Source organism: Nicotiana tabacum, chromosome 20 (genome assembly GCF_000715075.1).
Source record: "Nicotiana tabacum cultivar K326 chromosome 20, ASM71507v2, whole genome shotgun sequence".
Taxonomy (NCBI): domain Eukaryota; kingdom Viridiplantae; phylum Streptophyta; class Magnoliopsida; order Solanales; family Solanaceae; genus Nicotiana; species Nicotiana tabacum.
Window position 1 is genome coordinate 96,549,741 of NC_134099.1, and position 12,887 is coordinate 96,562,627.

A 12,887-nucleotide genomic window follows, 5' to 3' on the forward strand; every position below is an offset into this window, starting at 1 on the left:
CGATTATGATTGAGGATGGTGGTGGTGGGTGGTGGTGGGTGGTGCTAGTTAATACTGGCGGGTGGTGGTAGTAGTTGTGACTGAGGAAGGTGGTGGGTGGGTGGCGGTAGGTTATAATGATGGGCAGTGCTGGTTGTGGTTGTTGATGGTGATGGGGTGATCAGTTGTGGTAGTTGAGGTGGATGAGTGTTGATTGTGGGTGAGAATAATGGTGGTCGGAGTAGTAGGGATAGTGGGTGGTGATGGTCGATAATAGTGGCAGCTATGATTGAGGATGATGGTGGCGTGGTGGTGTTGGAGGTGGTGGTGGTGGTGGGGTGGTGATTTAGTATGGTGGTGGTGGTGGCATGGTAGTAGTTGATAATGGTAGGCGGTGGCGGCAGTTAATAATGAATATGTGATAGCATCTTAATGAAATTAAGTTTCTGTTATAGATCTTAATCATACAGACCTATTAAGTGATTGTGAAGTAGAAAAAATAAACACACTTAATGATTAAGATCTGAATAATAAAGATTCAGATTTTAAAAACAAACACACTTAATGTCTGAGATTTGAATGATTAAGATTCAGACCTCCATTAAGTACAAACAAATGAGGCCTTAAATCCGTTAAGGACCCCCTTATTTATTTCTATTGTCTAAGCTAGTATATATTATTTATAACAAACGTGTGCATGAACATGCCACGAACATCAATACAAAGTTAGAATTCTTTCAAAAAGAAACAGAATACAGAAGACATTGACCACCAGGAAGAATAAAAAATTTCTCCAATTTGAATTGGTGACCAAATGCAGCTTGCAACTTCTGGGCTGTAATCAGTCCCTTTGTAGACATGACAAAATTGGAGTGATGCATAACTATTTGCTTGGCCATCTTGTCAAAGTCTTTATCTTTCAGGGATCTGATAACAAGTTCATTAGTCCCTGCATCTTGCTACTAGGCCAAAAGATAGCAAGAATAACTTTAACTAGAAATATAAATCTCAGAAACAAAGACTGGCACAGATTATAAACTGTAGCGCGCTTCATATCTTTATAGCGTGCACATAAAACATCAGAGAGACTACAGAAATACATTGTTGATTTCAAATGAAGTTGGATCATTCAGAAGAGGTGAGTTTCAATAGAAGGGAAAAATGCCGATAGTTCATATTTGTAGAGAAGCTCCTTCTAGTCTACAATGAAGAAAATAAATCTCGATTACAGAAACGAGCAGATTCTATCTACATGTAATGCTTGTGGAAAGACCTATGTAAATATTGAAGGGGTCTTTTCAGATAAAGGGAAAAAAAGGGAAAAGAATGTTATACATAAGGTAAAATGAAACAGATAATTTTCAGTCCGAAGAAGCAATTGATGCAAGATCTACGTTTGTGCAATATCTCCAGATAAAACTCGGACATCCACTGAAATGCATAGTCCCTCATCAGCTAGCTAACTCATAAAATCTCAATCAAAGTAATCATACGCGAGCACTTCCATTTCCAAGCGTGAGTTCCAGATCATCGAATCCTACATCGTGAATCCTTTCCCCTTCCCATGCTTTGACTGACACATTTTCAAAGTCAAATTCTATGCTCTTACCCTTCTCCGTGATTATATCATAAGAACGAAGTGGCTGAGACACAGGTTTTACAAGATTAAAAGTTGGAGAAGTTGGAACATTGGTCGCATACTTTTGAAAATTGATCCATTGGCCTGAATCAATGGTGGATGTGTCGGATTCGTCACACTCAGGTATAGTGGGAGGAGTAAAACGCCGACCCCGAGTTGGGCTTGCTGGGGCCGAAGCAGCAAAGAAAGGGATGTTTAAAGCAGACATTGATTCTTTGGCCAAAGTCTCCAAATTGAATGTTTGCTTAGGATGCCTAGTTGGTGATGAAAGAGGTGGCGTTACAGGGGCACTGTTTGATATTCGTAATGGAGGAAGTGATGAAGGAATGACATTATGAAGAAATGCAAATGGGTATGATGACATGTTAGCATCAGCACGGGATGGACTGGGGAAAGAAGAGGAGGTTAGACTCGGCTGATAAGATGGGATTGGGCTAGCAAAGTATGATGATTGGGGACTTGGATTCCATGAAGAACTTAGCGTGATGTTTGCTGAAGTGCCTCCGATCTCCATTGGGGTTGGCTTGCACCCCTGAATCACATAATAGTAGAAAGAAAGTCAGTATCAACTTTTTTGCTTATGTTCAAGTTTGAGAACCTGGGCCTAACAGTTAAGATAGATAAAACCAGAAAGCAATCAATACAAAATTTTAATGAAATTTGAGTATCAGAGAGCAAACTTGCAGGATAGCATGGCAAGACAGGAAATGACTACAACGCTCTACCCAACGGGGAGATGCTAATAACCTAGCAGCGATTGAGTTCCCCCTCAAGCATTGCTTGTTTAAGTTCTAAACCCCAAACCACACAGTTCAGATAGATAGATCAGAAGGCATTAATATGAAAGTTCTCATGACATTTGAGTTCCAGAGAGAAAATTTGCAGGATAGCATGGCAATTGAGCTAATAAAAGAAACCTCAATAGAATACAAATTGGAACCTGGAAAACATTCACTACAGAAGAAAGCACCAATGGCAGAATCATCAAACTCCACCCCCATAAGCTCCAAATAAAGGGACCCTACTTTTCACTACCAAATTAACAACAATTGAATTCAAAAGGTCAAGTCTTTTCCCCTAAAATTCCTTCAATTTTCTGACAACTTATGCACTGGATCACTCTAATATCTCAAAATAGCTAATGCACAAGAACATTAACAGATAAAACAAAGAATGCAGCAAATCCAACAGACTAGTAAGTGAAAGATTGATACTCTTATATGCTAAAATGCATATAAGACCAAACAAATGCTACAACAGAAGTTCATACAGAACGAAAAGACAATAGTTACTCCAACCCAGTTCCCAGATCATCCTGAAACAATTATAAATCCATTGAAATCAGTGCTTAAAAAAAGCAAACTTGATCCAAATAGAGCAAAACCCATTTGCCTAACCTTTAGATCTAAGCAAATCCAAGAACAACCCATTAATGGGTTCACCCTAGAAAAAAACCTAAGAATGAAGTAAAATAATTATAACCAGACATACAAATCAATTAATCAATCCCAAATCAGTTGGGTCGACTCTATAAATCATCTTTAATCATACTGTTTAATTCAGTTCCAAACTTATTAGGATCAGTTATATGAATCCTCACTAACTATTCCACTCGAAATTCACTAAATAAGTACACAAATTAAATTCACACTCATAAAGTTCAAATCTTAAATCGGCCAGACAAAATGGATAGTAAATTGAAGAAACAAAAAGAAAAAGTTAACCTTGGGATAAGTGGTACCATCAGGTTCAACAATCCAACCAGCTTCAGCACAAAGAGCTTTAAGAACTTCATTATTATCACAGTTTTTAGGAAGATTATAATTCCCTTGAGCTCTTAAGCCTGTATAAATCTTGGCAGCCATTGCTCTTCTTCTTCTCTCTCTTCTCCTGTTATTTTCTCTCTCTCTCCACGAAGGCTTCCTCCTCCCACAATTACTACCACTTTCCGATAGACCAACTCCGGCACCACCACTTCCACCACCGCTACCGGCTGCGGAGGAAGAAGCTGTTGATCCTCCTCCAGCTTCCCACATCATTTTTTGTTTGTTGGTGATGTTGTTTTTTCTCTCTCACACGCGCGCTTTTTCTTTTTTTGCATCTGTCTGTGTATCATGTAAATGGGGAGAGGGGGGGGGTGTCCCGGGTAGAGTGGGTTGGGGAGAGAGGTTGTACCGTTGTAGACACACGAGAAAGACGTTCCACAAGCATAGAAGAATCTTTTCTGTGTGTATATTCACGCAGAATTTTTATTTAGCGAAGCGATAAATAAATAAATTACTTTAATAGTAAACAGTGTTACTTTTAATAGTTAGCCGCAGTGTCTCGGGGGCTTTCTTGGTTCGATTTGAAGTCGATTTTTTTCAAAAAAGAAACCAAACAAACTATGTCGGTTCTTCAAATATTGGAACCAAACCAAATCAAATCAATTAAGCTGAATTTTTATCGATTCGATTTTTATCGGTTTTTCGGTTTTTTCTTAAATATGAGACATACACTACCAAATACGTATTCCGGCGAGTACACTTTCAACGTAACACTATCAAACCAATTGCTCTTTGAGAAATATATCATTTACCAAGGTATATTAATGATAATTGAATCAAATAGTGATGAGTAATTTAATTACCAATCAAACTAGAATATAAAAACAAAGAGAAACCTTGGTTTTTCCTAAAAAGAAACCAAACAAAGTAAGTCGGTTCTTCAAATATTGGAACCAAACCAAACCAAATCAATTAAGTCAATTTTTTATCGATTCAGTTTTTATCGGTTTTTCGGTTTTTTCGATTATTTATCGGTTTTTTTCTTAAATATGAGACATACACTACCAAACACGTATTCCGGCGAGTATATTTTCAACGTAACACTATCAAACCAATTGCTCTATGAGAAATATATCATTTACCAAGGTATATTAATGATAATTGAATCAAATAGTAATGAGTAATTTAATTACCAATCAAACTAGAATATAAAAACAAAGAACTAGATTATTATAATAGCAAAGAACTAGACTAAAAATTTAAATGACTAATATATATCATAATATTTTAGAAATTTTATATAAAAAATACATACATATATATATAGGTGTAATAATAAATTTAAATAGCTACTTCTATAGTCGGTTTGATCCGATTTTTTCGGTTATTTATTGATTAAAACCAAAACCAAAACAAAGTTGATCGGGTTTTAAAATTCAAAATCAAAATCAAAATCAAACCAAACCTAAAAAGTATTTGTTAGTTTGTATGAATCCACCAAACAGTAGAATACCTGGTCCGCTATGAGGTTAAGCTGAGAATGCTAATAAAACTGTAAGTAAAGAAGACAAGAGATTTTTACGTGGAAAAATCCCACACAAGGGGATCAAAAAACCACGACCTACACGTGTAGGCTTTTAACTTCACTAACTTGCAATCTCACTATTACAAGTCACTTTGCAACAACCCTATTACAAAGACTTCAACTAACTTGTGATGCTCTCACCACAAACCACTTTGTGACTCTTCTAGTTACAAAGACTTTAAACTTATGACTAATCCTAGTCACAACATAAACTCGGAAGTTTACGGATTTTTGGTTTTCCTAAGACAAAGCTTCTAAGAAATCAAAATAGGAGATACAATGAAGAACAAATAACAAGATTACAACTCAACTACGGATATACATAAACTCATTATGAAACTGATTCTTAGTGGAGTTGTCTTCTTGTTCTTGACACACCAGTGACTTCAATGCCGGATGAACACTGTTATGCTTGAGAGAATATCACTGAATGCACAAGTAAAAATATTGTGCCTTGCACGAGGTTGTTATATCATAAAAGACATCACAATGGATAGTGATGTCAATTCTTGGTACACGCTTCTTCCCAATGAGAAGTGACTGTTGCACAGTCACTTTTGTGTAATTGCGTTCTAGGTGTATAGTTGACTTGACCTTCTGTCAGAGAACACTAAGGGACCATGTCCCAGTTGTGTTCCTCTTTTGTAACAGTTGTGAGATAGTCACTTTCTGATGTTATGTTCCAACCGTACATTTGACTTGTACTTCTGTCAGAGAACCCTAAGGGACCAGATTCCTGTTGTGTTCCTCTTTATAATGGTTGCGGACAGTCACTGACTTGTACTTCTGTCGCAGAACCCTAAGGAACCAGGTCACCAGGTCCCTGTTGTGTTCCTTCCTGTGGTTGTTCATTCATTTGATGGAGATCAGTCTGGACATTATTCATTTGAAATGTATACCATAGGTATTCTATCTGGTTCTTCACAATAAATTTGTTAGATCATCAAAACATAAGAGGCATAAGGCAAAGACATTGAAAACACATCAGTATCAGTTTTTTAGTCGATTTGGTTCGATTTTCGGTTTGGATCGGATTTTCGATTTTTTATGAACATCCCTAGCGAGCTCTACTGCTACGAGTAGTAAGGCTTGTGGGGGGTCTCATGTTTTTAAAATAATAAGTTTATAGGTATTTAAAAAATAATATATAGTGTTTTTAATACAAAAGTATAGTTTTTAATATAAAAGAAAAGAAAGCTCTTTAGATATATAAATAAAATAATAATTTGGCTTACTTAAAATGGGTAAATTAATAATTTTTCAATTTTTTTACTTCTTACTCCTTCATTAGATAACATGTAAAAAAAATTACTCTTTCTTAATTTTTCCAAGTCAATATTTTTTTTCTCAATCTCTTTATATTTCAGAAACCCTACATATTTTCTATCTTTCTCTTTGTATTCAACAATACTTTTAAGCTTATAATATTTCTATATTTTTATAGATCAATAATATCTCAAAAAAGATTAAATGAGTTGGTTATATTATCAATTGAAAAGGAATTATTAGAGAAGATCGAATATAACAAAGATTATTAATAACTTTGTATCTCAAAAAGCTAAAAGAATAAACTTAAAATAAAAACATATCTTATAACTTTCTTTTAAAAATTTAGGCATCATATTAAACTTGGGTTTTAGGCAACGTATATACGTGAACCGCCCATGTTTACACATAATATTTTTGTCACGATCCCAATTTCCCTCCGTAGGATGTCGTGACGGCACCTAGTCTCTAAGACTAGGGTAAGCCTAACAAACATGCGGCAATAACTGAAATATCAAATGAATTCTTAAATACTCAACAACGGTATAAAATAAACTTTGCCGCTCAACATATATAATTTCCCCAAAACCTGGTGATATCGAATCACAAGCTCTACAACGGAATCATAGTCATCCCTATACAATTGTAACTAGTAGAAGAATGAAAATATAAAAGTAGATAGAGGGTGACTTCGAGACCTGCGGATGCTGGCACGTGTACCTTGAAGTCTCCACGTACGAACTCAACTCACTGATGCCCGGTCTGGTAGGAGGTACCTAGATCTGCACAAAAAGATGTGCATAAGCGTAGTATGAGTACACCACAACGGTACCCAATAAGTGCCAAGCTTAACCTCGGTAGCGTAGTGACGAGGTCCGATTAAGGCCCTACTAAAATAAATAAGAAAACTGTACAAGTGTATAACAATGAAAATAATGATAGCAATAGAATTGAAACAATTAAAGAAGTACACCGAGAATAGCTACATTGAACTAAGACAGATAATACTTCATAGAAGAAAACAAGGGATACCATGACATGGAACAAAACAACAAAACACAAGTGAAGAAATAGAAAGTATCAACAAGAGTCACAACTGTCACGACCCGAATTTTTCATCGTCGGGACCGTGATGGCGCCTAATATTGTACTCGCTAGGCAAGCCAATGATACAGAATATTTCACCTTTTTCCTTTATCTTTTAACAATTAAAACTTAACAAAAGTAAATCAGCGAAACTAAATGCGGGAGAACACAATTTAAAAGATTATCTTTATGCTAATAATAAAAACCGTAATAAATTTCACCCACAACTGGTGTTACAATTCATGAACAATCTACAAATACTACGAATAATAATCTGAATGAAAAATATACATTTGTCTTGAAAGTAGATAAAATAGAAATGAAATAGGATAGAGGGGGACGACAGGGCCTGCAGACACCTGCAAGACTACCTTGGATCTTCGGTGGACTAAAGGCAGCAATCTCGAACTATGATCAGTATGGTCCAGTACCGGGATCTGCACAGAAAGTGCAAGGTGCAGTATCAGTACAACCGACTCCATGTACTGGTAAGTGTCGAGCCTAACCTCGGCGAAGTAGTGACGATGCTAGGACACGACAAACAACATAAACATGTGCAGTTAATCAATATACTAATAGGATAACAAGTAATAGAAAACTAAGAAGAAATAAACGGGAAGGGGCAACATGCTATGGGAGTTTCAACATAAAGAATCATAGTAGTAAAGGAATTTAAATAGCTAAAACACTTTGATCCGATAATAACAATAAGCACAACAACCAGAAAATGCACGGCATCACCTTTCATGCTTTTACTCTCAATCCTCACCATGCAAATAATGATAGAAAATGTGCACGGCATCACCCTTCGTGCTTTATCACTCTTCCTCACCATATGAATAATATAAATGTACACAGCATCACCCTTCGTGCTTTATCACTCTTCCTCACCATATGCATAAATATGAATGTGCACGACATCACCCTTCATGCTTTATCACTCTTTCTCACCATAACAACAACAGAAACAATAACAACCCAGCAAGGGCATCACAATCAAACAACGTTGTTTCATCATTTAATTTCACAATAGAAATCTCAACTTGAGCCAATACTCACCCAATATCCAAACCAGGAACAACATAGTGAGACTTGTTAACATGTACAATAACTAGTTTAAGCAGGAATAATGCATATAAAGAAACACAACTGCCACAAGTATAGAACTCACTCGCATGCTATGAACCGACAACAACGTATAGATACTCGTCACCACACCAATATATCGTACTCAACAACTAACAAGTAGCAAATAAGGCAAACAATACCTAATCCCTCAAGCTAAGGTTAGCCACAACACTTAACTCGATTTCACGGCCAAAATCAAACCTCAAATACCGCTTTTCCTCTAGATTCCACCTTCAATCCGCTTGTATCTAGTTATAATTAACTTAATAACATCAATAAATGCTAAAGAACTCAGTTCCAATGCTTAATTTTAGGTTTTCCAATATTTTCCCCAAAAAGTCAAAATCTGACCCCGGGCCTGCTTGGTCAAAACTCGAAGTTCGGACCAAAATCCGATTACCCATTCACCACGAGCCTGGATATATAATTAGTTTCGGAACCCGACCCCAAATCGAGGTCTAAATTCCCAAATTTGCAAAATCCCTAATTCCCCCAAAATCCCTAATTTCTACCCTTAAAAAACAAGATTTAGGCCTAAAAATCTAATGGGTGTTGATGGAAAATGAAGGAGATGAGTTTAAGAATACAAACCTATGATTTAGTGTTGAATCCCACTTCAAAAATCGCCCAAGGTTGAGTTATAATGGAAGAGATATGAAATTTTGAGCAAATCCCGACTTATGTTCTGTTTTAAAATCACTGGACAGGTCAACTTCGCGTTCGCGAGAAGCCTGTCGCATTTGTGAAGCATTGGCCAGAAGAGCTTTCGCATTCACGAGATACCATACGCGTTCGCGAAAGTTCACCCCCCAACCTTCGTGTTTGCGAGCCGCTTCCCGCGTTCGCGTAGAGTATATCACCCCTCCCCCAGGTCCCTGCCAAAATGGCCTTCGCGTTCGCGATAGCCAGGTCGCGTTCGCGAAGGGTAATGCCACCAACGTTCCGCATTCGCGACCTGTGCCTCGCGTTCGCGGAGAAGGAATTTTCCCTCAGACGAATTTACTCTTCGCATTCACGAGAGTTCCTTTGCGAACGCGAAGAAGGATATACCAGATGACATCATAAATCCAAAACACCAGAAATTTCAAATCTAAAACATTCTGTAGCCTATCCAAAACTTACCCGAACCCACAGGGCTCCAAACCAAACATGCACATAAGTCTAAGGACATCATACGGACTTGCTCGAGGGATCAAATCACTAAAATAACACCTAAAACTACAGATTTAGCATCAAAATCAATGAAATTTTCAAGAACACTTAAAGTTTCTATTTTCACAACTGAGGGTCCGAATCACGTCATTAAACTCCGTTTCTTACTAAATTTCACAGACATAACTTAGATACCATATTAAACCTATACCGGGCTCTGAAACCAAAATACGGGCCGAATACCATCGAAATCAAGCATTGTTAAATTTCTAAAAACCATTATATTTCCAGTTAAATAGTTTTCTTCAAAAATACATTTCTTGGGCTAGGGACATCGGAATTCAATTTCGGGCATACGCCCAGGTCCCATATTTTTTTACGGACCCTCCAGAATTGTCAAATCACGGGTCTGGGTCCGTTTATTCAGAATGTTGACTAAAGTCAACTTAATTCAATTTTAAAGGCAAGAATTTGGTATTTTCTCAAATTTTCACATAAAACCTTTTCGGAAGCACGTCCGGACTATGCACGCAAATCAAGGAGAAAGAAAATGAGGTCTTGAAGGCCTCGAAACCCCAAATTGGGTTAAAAATACGAGATAACCTTTTGGGTCATTACAACAACCGATGTACCGCCTCGTAGTATCAAATCACAAATCAATTCACAATCTTTCCTTATATCACCGTGGGAGCCTTGCATTAAGTTTTGAAAATCATTTTTTTCCGAAATAGCATCTTGCATTTTAGCCTATTTTATCACACCGCATGACTTCTAGTAGTTCCCCTACTAGCCACACGTATCAAGCCCACCTTATAACACTGCATGTATTTCAACCCCAAAACCTTATACCACCGTATGCATATCAATATCACAATGTATCACAAATTGCACGTCAAGTGCCCAATCTCACAACTTGCCAAAGAAATCAACAATAACAATATTTTTACAATAAAGAGCCCATGACTCAACAACAATGCACACAAGAGTCTCAGCTGTCACACCTCCTTTTTCTGAAGAATAGGGAATTTTTCCAATTTAAGTAACATGATTCGAAATGGGATTATTTATTTAATTAGAGTCACCACTTGAAATAATTATTATGGTGTCCCAAGTAACCGGTTTGTTTTAAAATTCCAAATCGAGGAAATTGAATCTATTTTAAAGCCCGCAAAATACAAAAGACCGAGTAAGGAATTATGTTAACCCGGAAGAAGATATTAGGCATTCCCAATTTCGTGGTTTTAGCACAGTCTCTTTGATCATACCTGGCTTAATTAATTATTTAATTATTTAAAACCTACATGTGTTTTGCCTTTTACCTGTCACGACCCAATCCTCCATCCGTGAGATGTAGTGACGACACCTAGTCTCTTCGACTAGGTTGTCATGACCCAAACCGAAGGGCCACGACGGGCACCCGGTGCCTTAATCAATCGAGTATACCAACGTAACATCTCGTCTTTACCGGTCCATACTGATTTTTATTACTCTAGGGTCTAACTTTTCCTTCTGGTAGTCGTGTTGGAGTCACGAACTTATTCCTCGAAATGAGGATATAACTTTATGGTCTACTCTTTTGTTGTCTTAAGGCCTGACTCCTCTTGTCTTTTCCTTCACTTGACTATATACTCTGTAATATTGTTATTAATTTTTTTTGTTTGATCTACCGTTGTCATCCATGCATCATATCTTACTCATAATGGTTCATTAACTCTCTTCTCATTTCCCGCTAATATTTTTGTGTATCACTTTATTTTGAAAATTTCAACAGGACATTCGTTTGCTTTTAGCTCCCCTTGTTCCATCTACTAGCTCTTCGAGTTGCCTAACATTCTCTATTTATTAGAAACGTGAGTCACGCTAAGGTAATATTTATCCCTTCAAGGCTTCCAATGCCTATCTTTGTAAAAAAAATTGATCATTCTTACCTTAAGGATCCTTATTAAGAGACTTGCACATCTTGGTTGATAACAACACGATAGGGGCTTCAAGAATTACTAAAGAAAAACAAGAAAATCAAGAAACGTGCAGAAGCTAAAAGAAAATGAAGAAACAAAAAAGGATGGAAAATTAAAGATAGATTGAATTCAAGAAGTCTATTCTTGAAGTTGAATCCTAACAACAACAATTAGCTAACAAAGAACTAATCGCCTTTGGTAGAGAATTAAAAACAAGAGATAAATTGTGAAACCTGACCCTTTAGAATAACAAGAACAATAATAAACCTAAACTTATCACCTTTCTTGAATACCTAGAAGTGATCTAAGATTTCGAAAGAGTTTAATCTTACCACCTTAAGTTGTGTCTTGAAGGTTAAAGAATAAATCCAAGAGTAGCCACACACAAGACTGCAAGAAAAATCTCATAATTTTTATTGATAATAGTCTGAATCTAAAAGAAAAGAAGATACCCCTTTATATAGGGAAGGGGTCACGAAATTCTACCTACAAAAACAGGAAATAAAGTCCTAAACTACTTTGGACAACAAGTCCAACTACCATAGGAAAAGGTAAAACTCTAGGAAACAAAAACCAATTCAATCTTGGAAAGTAATTCCAATAATCTTAGGAAAAAAAACAAAACCTTAACTACCTAGGATAGCATCAAATATGTCTTAACAAACTAGGAAACAAAATAAGGAACATTGACTCCTTCTCCTAGGTTTTGGCCGACCTCCCTGAACTAACATGGGCACCAAGTTGGTTCCTATGTAAAGGAAGAATGTGATAAAAATAAGAAAGGAATGAGATTACACTTATCCAAATCCTACAGATATACTACGATTCCAGAACATTATACAAGCACGACATCAAGGAAAGGAAGTACGGGTTCCTGCCCGGGATGTTATTGATAAATAAGGAGCCAGTGCGAGAGGTAAGTTAAGACAAAGGAAATAATCCATGAAAGATTACGCGGAATACTGATATGAGAATAGGCCAACGAGTAGTTAGTAGTTGATTCAGGAAGAGCCTAGTCATGGCTAGACAAGAGGTTACAGACAAATCGGCAGATCATGCAAGATAAACTAAATATGAATTATGGACTGGATGATTTGATAATAGTCGGTATCATGAGAAATTTAGAAATTGCATTCCGGCGATAATAGAATAAATGATAGAAGAATAACCCTTAAAGGTCATTCAGGAAGATGCTTCCCTAAAACAAGCAATGTGGAAAAAGTTAAGCCTAAGAGACTATGTGTGCCAGTTACACTAAGTGTCACCCTAGTGAGTAAGGAATTTTATTTTCCTTGGTACAGAAGGATTACCGCAAGGCGAGTAAGAGT

At 36.8% G+C, this 12,887-nt stretch overlaps 1 protein-coding gene across 1 annotated transcript; it reads right to left on the reverse strand.

Annotated features, from left to right (window-relative positions):
- Positions 1-1,107: 1,107 nt before the first annotated feature.
- On the reverse strand, positions 1,108-3,827 carry LOC107786459 (protein BZR1 homolog 1). Its single transcript, XM_016607944.2, has 2 exons — positions 3,343-3,827; positions 1,108-2,150 (listed from the first exon to the last, which is right to left on the reverse strand). Exons 1-2 carry the CDS (start codon positions 3,655-3,657, stop codon positions 1,467-1,469), a joined length of 999 nt encoding a protein of 332 aa, XP_016463430.2. The 5' UTR covers positions 3,658-3,827; the 3' UTR covers positions 1,108-1,466.
- Positions 3,828-12,887: the final 9,060 nt, after the last annotated feature.